Source organism: Orbicella faveolata, unplaced genomic scaffold (assembly GCF_042242905.1).
Source record: "Orbicella faveolata isolate gen_17 unplaced genomic scaffold, um_ofav_v1 contig_46, whole genome shotgun sequence".
NCBI lineage: Eukaryota > Metazoa > Cnidaria > Anthozoa > Scleractinia > Merulinidae > Orbicella > Orbicella faveolata.
Window position 1 is genome coordinate 3,930,822 of NW_028301576.1, and position 18,712 is coordinate 3,949,533.

The following is an 18,712-nucleotide window of genomic DNA, read 5'->3' on the forward strand; positions in this document are numbered from 1 at the left end:
ATAACTAATAATGATTAAAGTGCTAGTAGTAATCATATATCTGCTTGTTCGGCCAGCAAATATATGACGCAGTTCTTGCGGTTTTGCATAAATGTCGCCTGGGTAAACCATTTGTTACTCTTGAATCCTCTTGGTACCAATTTCGACAATAAATTATTCAACGTTTCCGCTTTATTTTTTTTTTTTTTCAGACTTTCGTTTAACTCTGGGTGGAGCCGAGAAACTTAAACTGCTGCTGTATGCCTTGTTAGTCTTGTTAAACCGCTGATCCGCATAGCTAAAAATAATTTGACATGCGAAATACAGAGAAATGACACTGCTTTTAAAAAATACAGTGTTGTGATAATAACCTCAATTGAAAATCGAGTCACAGGGGTAAATAGCTAAAACCAAATGACGAATGACTGCTTCGAAATGCGACTGAAGACAGAATGAAGAAATAAATGGAATAACTTATACGTATACACGGAGTCGATAAGACTTGTGAGGGAAACAATTCGGGAAAAGTATAAACGGTCATGCATAACAAAATTTTGACGAACTGACGAAACTCTCGAAAAGTTATTGTAAATTAACAATTCTTGCTATGATCTAGTGACCAGGACTGTTGGAATTATTGAATTACTCAACAGGCGATGGGAAGCTAGAGACCTGCAGGATGAATGGAAATTTATACACCTGGGTGGAGAGAGGCACTGTGAGAGTTAAGTGTCTTGCCCAAGAACACAACACCGTGTCCCCGGCCAGGGCTCGAACCCGGACCACTCGCTCCGAGTGTGCCGGGCTACGTGTGCGTGGAACCGATCGCTCTGACGGAAAACGATGAGAAGCACCGCCCGGGCGGAGATTTTGTAAACACTTACCCGGCGGATCAGAACGGATGTGCTTGACTTAAGTAACCTGCTGTACTCTCACATTTTAACTTACGGACAAAATGCTTTGGATTCCGCATTTGCTAATTACATCAGGGGTAAAATTATTTTTATCGTTTTGCTGTTTCGAAACAGATGTTTGGAATAAATGCATTCACAACAAGCCCGAAGCCGTCATTTGACGTTTGCTATAAAAGATATTGCTAATTGAAATAGTGGAGCAAACATTTTGCACGAAATTATTTTTTCTGCAGTGTGTTTTTGTTTTAAGGAACGTGAAAGTATCTCAGAAATTAGTGTTTTTGGAGTGTCAAGTCACATGCGTACGGTCGGCCGAAATTTTACATGAAAAGTGGAAAGAAATGTTTAGAATATTAAAAAAATGTTGCATTTTCTCGCGTCAAGTCTTATTTGGTTTGGAATTTTGCCACAGTTTTCTGACATATATTTCATGTCTGTTAACTCAGTGGAAAGTGAATTGACATGCATCAGAAAGCATTGGGTGAACAGAGAGCCGCAAGATGATTCCCTGACATTGACCAAATTTGGACTGGTTAACAGAGGCCGGCTCTGCTCATTCTAGAATGCCTCTGATTGGTTGTTCTATTGTTTATTTGTTCGCCACAATGCTTGTAATGACTTAGCCTTCATTTGCGTATTTTTGTGACTGTGGGCGTTCGTAGGTTTTCCCAGCTTTTGCGGTGCATTCTCTACACGACCATAGTCTTTTCCGCTTTCATTTCTCTTGCATACGAACGAGAATCAATTGAGTTATGGCTGACGACATTAGCAGCGACGAACGAGAAGAAATCGTTGAATTAGCGATCGACGACGATGACTCGCCATTGAAAACCAAAATGATCGAGAACGAAAGGGTCAGTTCTACAGTGAGAAGCACTTCTGTTCGCACCGGCAGCGAAAAGAGTGGCAAGGACGCACAAGAAAACGGCGAAGTAGAAGATTCAGAGGAGGAAGAAGACGGAGAAGACGAAGACGACGAGTCGGAAGATGAGAGCGACGAGGAGTCATCTTCAGGAGAATCATACAGCGAAGATTCTGAGGAATTCGAGAGGTACATATAACCGTATACTTTTCTTTCGAGTTTAGCGTGAACAGTTGTGTAATCTTTGTCTCTCATTGTTTTATTTGGTGAAGCCAGTATAGCAAGCCGTTATTGTGGCCGCCTCAAGTTGAAGCCACCTTGTGCATGTACATGTACACCGAATTAACCGATTCGCCATTTAGTCATGAAGGCAGTAGTTAACTGATTTATCAACCGGCTGATAAATATCGCTGTAATCTTGGAGATCATCGGCTAAAACGTTGGCATTTTTGTTAGCTGGGATAAGTGTCATTTTATGGTTCAAACTGGTCTCACCTTCCAGAAGTGTTAATCTTTGTTTCACGATTTATAGTCAACTTCCATGGCGGATCACGCTGTGATGTTGTCGTTAGTGTCTTATTTGTTTTACCAAAGAAAACATTTTCAATCCAGCTTTTGATGTCAAACGCTCTTCAGAGGAATATCTTACTTATGTAACTCTCGCGAGTCTTTGTTTTTCTTTTCAAGTCCTGGGTTCTCGGTCAATTCCTTAAATACTTGAGCTTAAATTAAATGGAATTTTCACGTCTTTTGTGTTTTCAGACTTTGTCACTTCCTACTATTTCACCGTTCGATGTACATGCCCGGCTTACGTTAATAAGCTTACTTTATTGCAGAATAGTCATAAAAGGGCAAAGAGCTCGGCAGATTAAGAATTTTTAAATGAAATCGAAAAACTCCTATTTTAGCATTGTCACGATTGTGTCAAAATTGATGGCAAACGCTGTGCATTCCCGAAATGATAACTGAAATTAATTTGAGTGAAGGCCGAGTTATAAATAAAACCTTGGGGCTAATTGGTAATTAACGGCACATTCCTCTTTTCTTGATTTTTCTAAACTATTCTGGTGTTTAGAATTTTCTTCATTACCCGAGTTACATGAAAACTGCATGGCTAATTAAAGTTTGATGTTTTGGACGGTTGTTTTGATTGCTAGAAATATATTTGTTGTGAGTTAGGTAAAGTGGCATTAAAGTATCTTGAATAAGTTCTTAAGTAACCAGAAAAGCATTCTAAAATGCAATTTAAACACAGATGGCTGTAATCTTACTTAAAGGAGATTAAATTTGAAAACAGCTTGTGCTGGTTTACAAACAGTTGTAGAATGAAGTACTTTGTGGGATCCAAACAGAAATAGTATACAGCTGTATTTATAATCTGATTTTGAAGTTACTCTGCCAGTAACTCTCTGAATTTTACTTGACTTGGTCATGATACTTAAACTGAATATTTAATGGTAATGTTGACCAGTTCCATTGGATGTTATTCTTACCTGTAGGGTCAAGCTAGAAGGGAAGATTGCAGCTGATGAACGTCCACGTCAAGGCTATGCTTCATCAAGTAAATCCTTGTTTGAGAAAAAAGCTCAAGAAGCTAGTGAGACAGGTACAGCTCGACTCAAACCAATAGAACAGGAGAAAGAACTGTTTTCAGGCACTAGTTCTCGCCGCCACACCTTTGAGAAAGCTGCTGCAGAAGAGGTGAGAAAGACAGCTCCAAAGATAAAGGTAGAGGAAGAGGAGATTGATTTATCTGGCCGAGCAAAATCTCACAAACAGCTCTTTGAAGAACAGGCCAAGTTAAGTGCCCAGGTGTCTCCTTCACTTCCGAGAAAAATTTTCGGTGAGCAGGATGGTGAAATTGATATCTCTGGTAAGGCAAAGTCCAAGAAAGAAATGTTTGAAAAAATAGCATCTGAGCACAAAGGAACATCGCCAGCTGCTGAAAGGAAATTTCTGGGTGATGTAGATTTGTCAGGTCGAGCAAAAGCCCATCGGAATATTTTCCAGCAAAAGATAGAAGAAGAATCACAGGTGAGGACATCACGCAAGATGCATTTAGAGGAAGATGTGTTTTCTGGCAAAGCATCATCCCGCCGTCAAATGTTTGAGAAATTTGGATCAGGAGAAAATGGAAGTCAAAAAGGCTCAAGGACACCTGCGGATGAGGAGCAGATTGACCTGACTGGAAGAGCCAAGTCTCACAGGCAAAGGTTCGAACAGTTTGCTGAAGAAGCCTCAAAGGTCAAAACAGCTCAGTCCAGGAGTGATGAGCTTGACCTATCTGGAAAAGCATTGTCCCACAAAGAGTATTTTGATGAGAAGGTGGCTGAGGCAGGTAAAACCAAGACAGCAGAGAAGAAATTAAGAGATGAGGAGGAAGAAGCCATCATGGGTAGGGCTCGTTCACATAAGCTGTCTTTTGAAGAAAAGGCTGCAAAAGATTTGGAAGTCCAAACTTGTGATAAGTCAAGGCTTGAGGAAATCCCTGATAGAGCTTTAAAGAAAAAGAGCAAGAAAGAGAAGCATGGGGACGAGCATGAAAAGAAGAAAAAGAGAAGAAGGTCGTCATCCAAGTCAAAAGAACACAAAGAGAGTTCGAGCCATGATGAAGTAAATCCAGAGGAAAAAAGTGGGGCTGACTTTCAAGAGGAAGAAAAAGCCAAGGTTGAAGAGAGAGCAGATGAGAAAGAAGAAGTTGCTGAAGAGACTTTCATTAAGGAGGATGAAGAGTTTGGAAATGAGTATGTAGATGATCACAAAGTGAATGGCAAAATACATGGCTCAGACGAGGAAGAGCACGAAGAAGTTGAGGTTGTAAATGAACTCAATAATGAAAGTGAAATCAAAGTTGCAGCTTCAGTGACATATGAGTCTAGTGCACTGGGAATTGTTGATGAAAATTCTGCAGAAGACACCGTTCCTAGCAAGGAAGACAATGTTCCAAGCAAGGTTGAAGAAGCACCCGAGCCAGCTGCTTCTGATGCAGTGGATAGTAAAAGCATTCCAATGGATTATCGTGCGAGGAGGGCTTTGAGACAGAAACAAAAGGACACGGAGAGAGGTGAGACTGTTAATACAAGTATTTAAAAGTAGGGAGTTGTTGGTTTTTAGCTCATAAAATGTTTAAAGAATTGTTTGAGCTATGATATTGATAATCTCAAGTTCATTATAAGCCTCGCAATTGCAGCTTGTTCCACACTTGGGGGCTTTGTTGAGTCACAGGTACTAATGTACATGGACTGTCTTGAATTTATGCATGGGCACTTACTAATTTTTGTAACCAAAAACACTCAAAAAGGATGAGAAGCACTTGAATGCAACCTACATGTATGTTCCTTTGTGTGCATGTGCAGTCAGGGTTGTAAAAAAGTTTTGATGTAGGCAGCAAATAGTTGGATAAGGTGGCTGATTTTACCAACTTTTTGTAAGAGTGACATGAGTAGCCCAGTAGGTTACCCAGCCAAGATAATAATTAAGTAGATGGTGATTGTTTGCTGGCAGCTCTGGTGACAAACTTGACAGTACTCAAATTATTGTTCTTCATACATTGTTTGGCATTGTTTGACATTGTTCCCTTAGTACATTCAGGGGTTTCATTAAGAGCCAGGTACTGGGGAAATTGACTGGAAGTGGGACTGGTTGCTGCATTGAGCACTATTGTTTGTGTTTTGTTGAATGTCAACAAAAAAATTTTTATGGATTGGAATCATCCCCCACCCCCTTCCCTGCCACTCTCAGCATCCTCTCTACATTTAATTAATTACTCCTTTGCATTCCTAGGGTCCACAAGTGATTCCTCCAGAACAAAATCTACTGAACTACAGCATGAAAAATCGGAAGATGCACATGACAGCAAGTCAAGCAAAGTTGAGGACAACACAGTGGTAGATGAAGAAAAGCCAAAGGCAGAGGAAGAAAAGAATGATCTAGCAGCAAGAAGAGCAGAGAGGCGTGAAAGAAGGAGACAGAGTGCTACTGCTTCAGAGGGTAATACTGATGAATCAGCTGACACATTGGCTGCAAGAAGAACATCTTTAGCAGCTCGGAGAGCTGAACGAAGGCAAAGAAGGGAAGAAGCCACTGAGGAGAAAACAGCAAATGATGAAGCAGGGAAATCTTCTAGTGACAAAGTGGAAGAAGTGCAGTCTTCAATCAACGAGAGGAGAGCAGCCCGCAGAGCTGCAGCAAGAGCTGCTGAGGAAAAGACTGTAGCTAAAGAAGAGTCAGCACCTGTCAAGGAAGAAGAGAAGGAAGATAACTTAGCACAAAAGAGGCAGGAGCGAAGAGAGCGAGCCACAAGGCGTAGAAGCAGCAGTAAAGATGACTCTGAATCAGGAAAGAGTTCTTTGGTAAAACAAGAATCCTCTGAAGAGGACCAGTCTTCTCAAACAAGTAAGGCAACTTCTGAGGAGACGTCAACATACACTTCCACTGTGAAGGCAAGATTTGAGATGAAAGCTGGTGAGGAGCAAACCAACAGTACATCACAAGGAAGAAGTTCAAAGCCTTCAAATGCTGAGGGTGAGAGATATTCAACACGTAAGAGACTGTCAGAGGAGAGGCAAGGAGACCAGCAGGTATGTTTGTTTTTGTGAACAAATACACTTGGCTCCTTTTAGGGTGAAATGAAGGAACTAGAAGTTTTATTTGTGTTTGTGCTTAAAATGTACATGACTGTAATTTTAATATCAGGGAGTTCATAAATTCTTGTTCAGTTACTGCCCCTGCCCCTCCCTAGATGGGATTCTGTTTGTGGTCAGGGCTATCCCTATCATTTGCCAGGTAGCCCCTACAGTGCCCAGTGATGCCCCTAGGTATCTGTGAATTGCACTTTTAATTACCAACTTAACAAGAACATAACAGATGAGGACCATGGTCGTCTTGAACCTGGAATATGCAGTCCACAATCTTTAAATGCATTACAGTGTACTTATTTGCCTGCCAAACTGCCCATAGATTCACTGCTGGATGGAGAATGTAATGAAAAAGATTATAATACATGTAATTGTAATAAAAACCTTGTTGCACATTTTGTTTTACTCTTTAAGTCACTGTAATTGTACATTTAAGAAAAGTCCTTTTCAAGAAATAATTATGTTTGTCTACAGTCAGCAAAAACACATGAAGTAAGAAATGGTGATGAAACAGACAGTGTCAAAACAAGAAGCAGCGTCCAGGGAGAGAACAGTGTGTATCGTTCTCGAAACACTAGAGATGCGCTTAACAAATTTGAAGGAAAGGAGAATGCCAAAGACACAACAAATAAACCTGCTACTGTGAGTAACTGATGGATAACTTCTCTCTTAAATACAAGTACATGTATATTAATATGTGACCAATTGAAAGCTGGTGATAAGAATTATAATTATATTATAGTAAATAATCAATAAAAGATAATATTTACCAATGTTTTCCCAGACCTTTCATGGACGGAATGTTTTTTGGCATGTAGTACACAATGCATGTAAAGAGAACTCAGAAGCCTGTTTTAACTGCTTTCTAGTTCAATGGATTGGGAAAGCACTTAATAATTATGTACCATGCATGATTGTATGCAGACTGTGTAAGTGGTGGATCTGCTCCACTGGGTGTCAATTTGTTTTGCAATCAAAGTTTTCCAAACTCCACAGCTGGGGACTTTCCTACTTTTCAATTGTTTATCCTGTGTGTCATCCATGTGTGTGTGTGAGTTCATACTGCATGTGTACACAGTATATGAGTTGTTAGATTATGGTAAGAGAGAGCCTACACTGTAGCATTATGTCCCTGTGAAACTCCCAGTCCCCTCCCATTAGTTCAGTATTACTAATGAGCTCTTACAATGTATGCAGACCAATAGGCCCTTTGCAGCTAAGCCATCACATGACCTGTTTTTCATAAAATTAAGGGTAATAACTTAACGAATGCCAGAAATGGAAAAAGCATGTCGAAAATATCAAAATGCCAAGTTTGAGGCCCCCATCATTAAAGAATGAGATTTTATGACGGTCTGAATTTTTAAAAGAATCAGAAGATTTGTGTGGAAAAAGTTGTTGGAGAGCAAGGCCTTGCTCTCCAGCAACATTTCCCATACAAATCCTCTAAATTTTCCCAAAATTCAAACTGTTGTATAAACTTACTCTTTAATACCAGGGCCTCAAACTTGGCCATTTTGGTATTTTCGATATGTTCCTTCCATTCTGGCATTCTTCAAGTTACATGTATAGCCCATAATAAAACAATTTTCTAGGAAAAATTTGGTCACGTGACCCCAGCTGCAAAGGGCCTATTATACTCAGACTTAAGACAACTGATGAGTTTAAATTGCCCTGGATACAGTTGTAATTTGATTTTGAACTGTCACTAGTTCAATGAAGGGAATTTATTCGAGACAGTGTGCATAAGGGAGTGGTATTAATTGTTAACTTCTCTGCACTTCAAAAAGCATTGAAAATGAGTCGTTCTGACTTAAAGCTCAAACTATGGATAGGGGCACCCACAGGGGTGCTTGTTACAAAACCTCTTTCAGAGGGTGGAGGAGGGGGGGGGGGCGCTGTAAAAAAGGGTAAGGGGGCTTATTGGAAGAAAGATTTTAAATCATATTAAGGGCAGTTTAAGTGCTAATGATGTTGTGTACATGTATGTAGTTCACGGATTTGCCGATGCTCTAATTTACTGATTTACTAATATAAATTTCTAGTTTGCTGACCAATGCACTCTGCCGTAACTGACTTGCATTATTGTGCTGATGTTCCGAAGGAGAATGCAATGATAATGGTTGTACTGTGAAGAGCAGGCCTGGGGTGTGAAAGAGTTACCCAAACAATCAACTGATATTGCCTACTCTTAGGTTTAACAACTCAATATGGAAACCGTCGGGGGGTAATTTAGTAAGTTAGCCATTCCTTCCCTTGTCAACTGATTTGACATCCGTGGTGCTGTGGTAAATTTACCTGAAACAAAATTGGAAAGGTTTTACAATGATGTATTTGCAAGGGTTCATCAAATCAGCAATTCACGCAAAAATCATGAACATTGTTTTTGAAGTATTAGTTGTTATTCTGCTGCAGAAATGATCAACATGAAGTCAAGCCATTTGAGTTTCTTGTTTTAGTGGGGCCACAGGCAAGCCTTACTTGTATCTTGAGGATACAACTAACCCAAACTTTATGATGGCCCTGGAACAGTCAAGATGTTGTTCACTTCAATAAGTGTTAAGTTTTATGTAATTTTACAAAAAACATTGATGTGAAATTGATTTTACAAAATATACCATAACTTACTAAGCACTACAGTCAGTGTATCTATGAGGTGAAAACTATTGATTAGTGAAAGTATCCAAAACGTCAAAACATAATTCCCTTTCTTCTTCACTAAAATTGCATAATGACCCATTTTTCACCATTCAGCAGAAGTGAGGCTATATTCGACCATGTTATGGTGCAAACCTTGACACGTTGAATATGTTAATTGTTTTGTTGCCAAGGTAACTGCTTTCTAATCTCCATCATCTCAAGGTCAACCCAAATCTCAAATTAATGCAGAGGCTTCATTACATTTCACATAACTGTACAATTGCTGTGGCCTAGTATGGACTTTGATTGTTAGAATAATTTATACTGTCTGTTGTTGTCTGTGCTCGTGACTTCTCGGCTCTTATGTTAATATTGCTGCTGGTTTGTACTTGAATGTAATGTAACTAGCTAATATCTGACGGTTAAAGTCTAAAAGCTGGCTAACAAACTAACACTTGGTAATGTGTAATCCTAAAGGAAACTGTGAGTGGTAGTGATTCTGATGAACATGATGGTAAGGTTCAAGAGGTAGGGACATTTTCATACTATGGGCATTGAGGCATAAGAACATTAACTGCTGTCTCTGGTAGGCACGTTGGCCTCATGTTCAGTGCACTCGACTCCGGATCGAGTGGCCCAGGTTCAAGTTCTGGCAGGGTACATTGCGTTGTGTTCTTGGGCAAAACTCTCTCAGTGCCTCTCTCCACCCAGGTGTACGTGTATATATGGGTATTGGGGAACTTGGTGCTGGGGGTAACCTTGCAATGGACAAGCATCCCATCCAGGGGGGAGTAGAAATGCTCCTAGTCACTTCATGCTACAGAAACCGGGATAAATTCCAACCTGATGAGTGACTTGGTTCATATGCTGACTTTACCTTACCTTTTTACTGTCTTTGAACTGTTCATGTACATGTATTTCATTCATGAGATAAAGTTCTCCCACCCCTACCCTGTCTGGAAATTCCATTTTAGCTTTATATTCTATTAAAAATAGTTTTGACCTCTTTGGCTCCTCTCTCTGTCAAGATTTATAATGACCCTCTCTGAGGGTGGGTATGTAGTTTCTGAAAAAAAAAATTCTGGGCTGGGTTGTTCAAAAGCCCAGGATTAAGAGTTGACTGAAGTATCAATTTTTCATGTATAAAAATGTTTTCCACTGCTTATGTGTAGTTTACAGTTGTTCACACTCTAAACTGAAGGACACATTATAAACAGAAAACCTTACCAAAAGTTTACAAAACTGGAATCCCATCTTGCTAATCCTGGGTTAGCTTAATCGCGTTTTGAACAACCTGGCCCTGTTCATTAATTCTACATTTTGTTCATTTCAAAGGGTAAGCAGGACCTGGGAGGTGCTAGTTTGAGTACAATAACTCTAAATTTGACATTGTAACTCTTGAGAACTCGTAGAAGTTGAACAGAAGAACTTGAAACTAGCAAATTTCTTAGATTTCTTCTCATTTTTCTGGTCCCGGCATTTTATGTCACAACACAAGATTCTGCACAGACTGAAGTAACCTTATGTGATGCTTTTTTTTTTAATTTTTGGACAGAGAACTAATCGCTTTACAGTGCAGCAGGAGAAGTGCGAAACATGCCAAAAGACTGTTTACCCAATGGAGAGGCTAGCAGCAGACAAGAAAGTCTTCCACAAAAGTTGCTTTAAATGCTCTGAGTGCAAAGCTACCCTGAGGTTTGTTAAAGTTTCTGTAATAATAATTTCATTATCTGGAAATAATTAATATCTAATAAGTCATGAGGGGACAACAGACATTAATGAAGGACAAGGAAAATTGACTTTTGTGGAATTTTGAACTCTACATAGAGGAATTTTTTCAGTCAGTGCTGGGTGCTGACTTTGTGATCTGTTATGAGTCCTTCAAGCAAAGGTTAGTTATGGGATATAATGTTATTAATTTTAGTGCAAAGGGGTGACTGGGATCCAAAATCAAATTCTTGCAATTAGTTTGTAGAAAAAATACAAAGACCAGCAAAGAGAAATGGTTCTAATCATTTACATTTCTGCAAGTAAGCTGCAGACAGGTTGTTTACTGTAGCTTCCGGAGTGATCCATGTGTTAGCTGGTAATTCTAATATTGCAACCTAATTTGAAATGGGTTAAAAAAAATACAATATCAAAGGTTGCATATTATTATGTAAGTGGGAGGCATGGTTGTCTAGTGGTTAGAGCACTCATCTCTGGATCAGGCAGTTTGGGTTTGAGCCCTGCCCAGGCACATTGTGTTGTGTTCTTGGGCAAGGCACTTTACTCTCACAGTGCCTCTCTCAACCCAGGTGTGTAAATGGGTACCGGCAAATTAAATACTGGGGTTAATCTTGCAATGGACTAGCATCCCACTAGGGGAGAGTAGAAATACTCCTAGTCGCTTCATGGTACAGAATCTGGGATAAGCTCTGGGCTGATGGGCCACTTGGCTCATATGCAGACTTAACCTTATACATGTATTATTACAGTGTATGTATGCCATGCCCTGTTTAGCACCTGTAGACTTTCCCTTCATGACAGAAGACCCATGTACATCATGTAGGTGCTGTGTGCAACACTGTAACACATGACAGGGGCATTAATGATCATAATCATGGCACTTTGATATTCCGTCGTCCTTTAGTGGGATGATAATTATTTTAAAAAATTTATTATTGCGTGTACATCTAGTTGTTAGTGATTCAAACCCTTTTTGTTGCAATTTTGTTGTTTCAATTTATTGTTTTGGTCACTACATACATGTACGTGAATGTTTTTCAAGTTTTCATACAAACGCACATTTGACAGTGTAAGTTTGCAATCCATCATCGCAATTTGCATCAGATCTCATTTCTCTCAATTGATCTGCACATACATTACACAGCAACTGCCCATTTTTCTTGTCTCTTGTCGGGTTTGTAAGTGAATAATTTTATTAGTTCCTATCCAAATAATTGGGCACAGCCACCTTTAGTCATTATAAGACATTTTACGCTTTAGTACATGAACATCCGCAGTACATAATAATTATCTTGACATAATTATCATATGTTATTAAATACTCAAGTATCAAATATTTTTATATATGTAGATGTGATAATTAGTATTAATTGACTGAGATTGATAACTCGTGGCCCTATCAAGGTAAATTATTAATAGCAGGAGTTAACAGCTTTTGATGCACAGTAGATAAATGTGTATTTTGAGTTAATTCATTAAGTTGTGCATTTGTTGTTGTTGTTGTTGTTGTAACTGAAGAGATGTTAGGACACAGACTAAGATATCTCATTTTACAACAGCTGTACAGCAGTTGCGTATATATGATTACACGTATATTAAAATATTACACAGAATTTGAAACTGTAGAACATAATTGAACACTACTCTTTAAGAACTAACTAAACATCAGACAATCAGTGAAAGTACAATATAATGGTATTGTAATGCATGTGATTTATAGGAGTTTGGAGCTTGTCGTAACAGCTGTCAGACTTTAAAAAGTGCAACAATCAATAACTTATAACATATTGTAACTATATTGAACAAATATGAACAAATATTTAAGTCTGTTTGTTGGCATAAAATCTCTTCCTCCAGCAAGAAGTCAATGATTTTTTTTTTCGTTTGGCATCAGCCATTCACTGGTAAATAACTAAAATAATGCTAATGCGATTAAGTTCTCAAACAAGTAAATTATGTTAACTGTGGTAAAGAATGCAAAGAAAAGTGCATCAAGGCAATTATGTATTAATTAACAGTTACAAACTAAAAGTAACCAACAAGTAGGCTTGCCAACACAGTTAAAACCAATAACCTCCATAACGTTAAATCCTGTTGTGCACTACAATGTTTTTCTTGGGTTTTGTAACTTTGTGAGTACAGTATTTTATCGTTTGGCAAGTCAGTTAAAAAAGGTGATAAAAAATTGGAGGTGATCCCACTTATGTCTCAATTGGTGTTCCTAGTTTAACTGAGAGAGGTTGAGAATTAACTTAGAATTCATAAACCTTCAACTGTTCCAAGGATATGACATGGCAATTGTCTACACTCCATTCAACTGAAGATTCAAGCCATTTTGTCATCCGTGTATGTGCATACTGGAACAGAGCCACATTCTTCATCTTCATAAAACTCCTCATGATACAAAACATGTCAAGAACATAAAATAAAACTTACTGATACATTTTTGTTTGGTAGAGGGGGACACCCACCAACTACTGAATAAAGGTGAGAATGCAAGGCTGTATGAAATCTGCCTGGCTCACACAAACAGAACACAATATTTGTATTTTTGAAAGGATTCAATAGGCTTCTGGTGCAAGTTAACATTACCTGAAAAAGATACATGTATACAGTATTGTACTGTTTTGGACGTAAGTTGTATGTTGTACCTGTAGGCAGCCAAACCTGCTCTAGATACATGTCTAGTACACTGTGAATTAATAAGTAATGATCCTCTAATGATATAAGTGGGCAAGGTGAACCAAATCCTGCATTGTGATTGGCTACCCGATCAGGTAAGATGGCGCTATCTTGACTGCTCGGGACTACCTGCTGTGTCCCACAAGAAACAACTCATTGACCGAGCTTGCTCAGTCAAGATGGCTGAGCTGGATATTGGCCTTGTTGTGTTATTTATTGATTGATTGATTGATTGATTGATTGATTATTATTATTTTTTTGCAAGTTTATGGACCTTGACTCCATCTCAGCCTCTAAACACACAAAAAAAGAACTTAGCCAACATCCAGCCATCTTGACCTCGTGCTTAGTCAATTACCCATATAATTATATAAGAGTGTAGGAGAGGCGGCATTATGTAATGGTCAGTGTTGAACAGTGGGTTGAAGTCTTTGGTAAGGGTTGCTGTGTTGTGTACTTGGGCAGGACACTTGGATGTCACAGTGCGTTTGTCTGCTGGAGAGAATAAATGGGTATGGGCATAAAACGTTAAAAATGCTGCCTGGGGTTACATGTAATGAACTAGCATCCCTTCTGACCCAGGGCGGGGGAGTGACTATAATCCAAGTGACCATGGAAACTATAGATGGTACTTAAGCTGTTAATGATTTTGCAAACTGCATCCACCTTGTTACATTGTGGCTGTCATTGAACCTTGCAAGAGTATCTTATTTTGCTTTTCTCACGGCATTTTGACATCAGAGTGCAGAGAGGGTGTGATAATAGTTATGTTTTTCAAAATTTACTTTGTATAAAGTGTACATAAGTATTGTGGACTCAGTTTTGGTAAGTGCTAGGTCAGCAGTTTGTGGGGATTTTTTAAGCTTGAGTGAAGGATTCTCCTTTTCTCTCTTAGACTTCAGACTCTTTCAGACTTTCTCTCTGAAGGTAGCATTTTGTCAGCCTTAACAGATAATGGTGAATTATAATCATTATTCCTCAGCGTCCAGCAGTTTTAGAACTTGTCTCTCTGGACATGCTGACCTGACCGAGATAGAAATTGTTAGAACACTTTAACAAGTGTAATAGTTGGTCATTTCTTCAGCTCTTTCCTTGTTATCAAAATCAATTTCTGCATATTCATTGATCAGAATAGAAATTGTTCTGTCTGGTCAGTGGTAGTTGAGAGAATTTGATTCAGTGATCATTTGTGTCATTCTCATGGCCTGCATGGTTGATTTTGTTTTGATGTTGTGAGGAGAGATATAATTTTGATCGGTGCTAGTACTAAAGGGTTTAGACCAGAAGTAAAATAATATTTAGTGGTACAATGGAACCACACTTAAAGACAGATTTTTCTGTTCTGACGAAAAGCTTACATAATTTCACTATTTTTCAGAAGTAGTGAATACTCTCACTGCTTCCTCAATTTTCTGATCCAGTTTTGGCCACCACATGCATCAGCAGTGAGCAAGAGCCCCCTTGCAGTAAACTGTAATGGTTTAGCATCTAATAACAGAGAAAAAAAGAAACGGCTGAAAGATTACTAATTTCTAAGTCGCCTATTCCTGCATAAGTTAGCATTGAGTATTGCAAGCTTCAGCAATATATATCTGTAAGAATGAAGCAACTTGCTTGTGGTAGATGTTATTGCTGTTGTGTTGGAGCCTTGAAATGTAATATCTGTAATTGTTTTCTTTTTTTTTTTTTTTTCACTTGTAGACTTGGAAACTACGCTGCTCTTCAAGGCGAACTTTATTGTAAACCACACTTCAAACAGCTGTTTAAAGCCAAAGGCAATTATGATGAAGGATTTGGACGGGCTCAGCACAAGTCGCAGTGGAACAAAAACAGTTGAAACAAGAATTCTTTACGGCAGCTCAGATGATAGTGGCAGTAAATGAGTTATTAATAGAAAAATAATGTAGCATATGGCTTAAGTCACTGTAAAATCCTTTCGTGTAAGGGACGGACCATAATTTTTTTAAGTCAAACACCAGAGCTGGATAGTAGAAAGCTCTTAACTGAATTTTTTTCCCTGGCCCTCCTTGTACGATTATTTTTTCAGCAGGTTTTGCTGTGCAGGAATTTTTTTTTTTGGGAAATTGCCCATTCTCCCACCCCGCCCTAAAAAAAAAAAAGAATGGTCTGTCCTTAATCATCGCCTCTTTCCCTGTGGTCGCAGAAGGTAAGCCAACCTTTTCTCTCTCTCCTTTTCCCCCTTTCCCTTTTGGCTCACGTTCTGACCAGCTCCCCTGCAGTGGAATTTAACATAGGATTTACAGTGATAAACTTTAATTAATGCGTGATCTTTGAATAGGCAATATTTTAGTAAATTAAAGGAAGTTTCAATTGAACACATGGTAATTAGGTAATAGAATTGATTACAGGCTGGCAGGTACAATACCAAGTCAATGCAATTTTGAAGTTGTTTCTAATATAAATTGAGTTTACACCGAAGTGGTTATTTAATGATTATCTTCCAAGTGACTGAAGCATCAAGCTCCAACTTGATGCAAGCCTTTTTTTGAGAAAGAAAGAAGAATGTGTGAGTTGTGAAAAGTGCGTGACGTTGTGCATTGCGTGACTAACAAAGTAGACTAAAATGTAGTGATTGAAAACATAAAGCCTTGGTTTGCCTATAAAAATGATGTAAGGAACTAAAATTTAAATTGGAAGTTGGTTGTATATTAAGATTTACGTTGAAGCTTTTTAAAGAAACAAATCATAGTAGCCAAACAGGTGTCGTAAAATTCGTTGTGCAGTGAGTTTCAGGTTGTCTCCTCGTCACGCAGCACTCCGCGTGACCCAAGTCACGGTCTTGAGTGACATGCATTATTTTGTTGTATTGTGTACTAGCGATATTTTTCTGAAAGAGCAACTATTTTATGGCTTTTTTTCCATCTCAAACCTTTTGTATAAATCTTGACAGCCTGTTTGGTGGGCTGCTGTATTGGCAATAACCATTAGCAACAAGGCTACACACTGTTACATAGGGTGAAATGCGAGCCTATTCACCGCTGATAAATCAGTTTTTAATGATTGTCTGTTGTGAAAATATTTTGCGATTTCAACAAACAGTTTATATAAATAGTTTCTATTGGCTGAAACAGTGTTAGCAGCTGTTCACTTGATCCAGTGAATGCTTGTAAGTCAAGGAGAAATGGCGTGACTTAGAGTTACACAAGATGACCGGGTTCGATTCTTAGCAGTGATATTAAGTTTGCTTTGTAGGTAGTGACTGGCGCATTACATGAACCACCTATAATACAATAGAAGTAGTTAACTTTTTAATAGAAATAAATTGTTAAATATTCTCCATTATTGCGTCCTTTATTAAATAACTAGAAACATCGCACTATTTTGATCTTTGAGTCTGAACGAGACGAACGCAGCTCCTGCGTGCAAATATTTTAAAATAATTACACGTAAGAAGTTAAAACTTCTTTACATATCTTACTCAAGGAAAATTTGAACAATCCAAAAACCAACAAAACATGATAACTGTAGGCTTTCATTGTACTATCAGGCGACAGTTTCGTCACAACTACAATTTGAGAAGTTCCTGACATTTGTTGCTATCGTAAAATATTAACCCATATTTTTCTTGGCATCGTCCTCAATGTTGGGGGTCGTCATGCTTAAAAGTTCCCCCAATAACTAACATCAGTGGATGCTTCCCATTCAACCGAACATTCCGGAACTTTACGGTCGACCTCAAAACTTGTTCAAAGTAAAGATGTAATGACAAACTTCAGCTAAAAGCAAGCAAAGCAAATTAATTGCTCGCTTGATTTTGTATTGCCAGGGGATTATCACAGTTTTCAACTTCCTCCGATGCAGTACGAACGGGGCCTTGTATAAAAGTGGCGGGGATGATCGTGCGACCTCATACCTTTCATGTCCTGGTACCTCTGAGGTTTTTAAATCTTAATTGATAGTATGAGTTGATAGAATAGACCCTTTACACGAGCCGGTCACATGGTACGGAATTAATTATGCTGGGACGCAAGTTAAGCAGTGGAACTTCCAAAAAAAAGGAACTCGTACCAGTCCAACCCGACTTTCCTTTGTTTTGGAAGTCCCACTGCGTAACTTGCGTCCCAGCGTAATTAATTCCGTACCATGTGACCGGATCCTGCAAAGGGCCTATTGACATGTGAAATAGCCTCCATTTAAACCGGGATTTATTAAAATCATATTTAAAAATTGGCTACAGAGCTACAGAAATTCTGTTTTGCATTTGTGTGTTAGTCTCCGGCAGTTTAGCGAATCAAATGAGGTGTCTTCCTTGTGTCTTCCTTGAGCCAAGCACATGTCTCCACCGAGGACGAAAACGTTTTCACCTTAGTTGCCTATGACCTGTCTAAAGCTACTGCCCGGTAAACCCTCCCCCCCCCCCCCCCAACACCCGACTAAAATACTGGATATGATGACGTCATGAATGCATTTTAGCTCTCGCTAGTGCCTCGACAGAGTAGTGATGAATTTCATGGCAGAAGGCTTTCGCGAAGTTAAGACGGTATGAAGGGTCAGAAAATTATTCCCACATATTCGTCTTGCCAAAATAATCCCTCTAAAGTTAGTTTTGGATCACGAGGAAATCCCAGGAGAGTCTAGAAATAGCCAATCCTATGGCACAGAATGTGCTCACGTGGACTACGCAACGCACGTGCTGACATCCGGGGAAGAACTGGGTACCATATCTTGAATTTACTCGAGGGATCCTTGAGGGATAACCTTGTGAACAAGGCCTATATGTTACCCTTCATTCTCTCTTGACGAAGGTGCATGCTCGAGAAAGTGTTCGTAAAAAGAAAAAAAAAACAAATTATATTAGAAGCGCATAACAGTAACAATATGATTATGATTATTTTTTCCTTGACGTTGAAATAACATGACAGCCATACATCGATATATAGTCCACACAACAGCAAGACGTTTAATTGCGGCGGCTCGAATACTCCATAATTCTCTCCCAGCCGGGAGATGAAGCCATCAACTCAGTGTTGCAAAATCTGTCGGGCCATATTTCTAGGTATCTAGTCGATATAGTGTTACTATTTTGGTATACAGTTAACTTGTTGACCTCATTTAGGGTGACCGCTGCCCTTTCAAGTACTTTCAGACATCGAATGAAACAGGAAGCTCGGAAAACTAGTCGCTTTACTGTTCAAGCTAACTCAGCTTTGAAACTGAAATCAACCGCGATTGGATTTCGCTACATCCTCATAACAATATGCACAAGTTATATGTAGTTTTCGAAACCCCAAAGATAATAATAAAGTTTC

At 38.9% G+C, this 18,712-nt stretch overlaps 1 protein-coding gene across 2 annotated transcripts; it reads left to right on the forward strand.

Moving 5' to 3' along the window:
• Nucleotides 1–1,493: 1,493 nt before the first annotated feature.
• Nucleotides 1,494–16,742, forward strand: LOC110050924 (uncharacterized). 2 transcript variants are annotated; one of them, XM_089277395.1, is made up of 7 exons: nt 1,494–1,944; nt 3,255–4,819; nt 5,539–6,335; nt 6,867–7,034; nt 10,588–10,727; nt 13,218–13,247; nt 15,144–15,344. In XM_089277395.1, exons 1-6 carry the CDS (start codon nt 1,646–1,648, stop codon nt 13,243–13,245), a joined length of 2,997 nt encoding a protein of 998 aa, XP_089133521.1. In that variant the 5' UTR covers nt 1,494–1,645; the 3' UTR covers nt 13,246–13,247; nt 15,144–15,344. The 2 variants fall into 2 exon arrangements, with proteins under 2 accessions (XP_089133521.1, XP_089133519.1); XM_089277393.1 differs by lacking the exon at nt 13,218–13,247 and having other exon boundaries at nt 1,495–1,944; nt 15,144–16,742.
• Nucleotides 16,743–18,712: the final 1,970 nt, after the last annotated feature.

What these genes read in the sequence shown, in the direction of transcription:
- LOC110050924 (XM_089277393.1), top strand. Translation starts at nt 1,646, where the DNA reads ATGGCTGACGACATTAGCAGCGACGAACGAGAAGAAATCGTTGAATTA. An exon ending in ACAAAAGGACACGGAGAGAG is followed by an intron (nt 4,820 to 5,538) that starts GTGAGACTGTTA and finishes TTGCATTCCTAG; the next exon opens with GGTCCACAAGTGATTCCTCC. An exon ending in AGAGGCAAGGAGACCAGCAG is followed by an intron (nt 6,336 to 6,866) that starts GTATGTTTGTTT and finishes GTTTGTCTACAG; the next exon opens with TCAGCAAAAACACATGAAGT.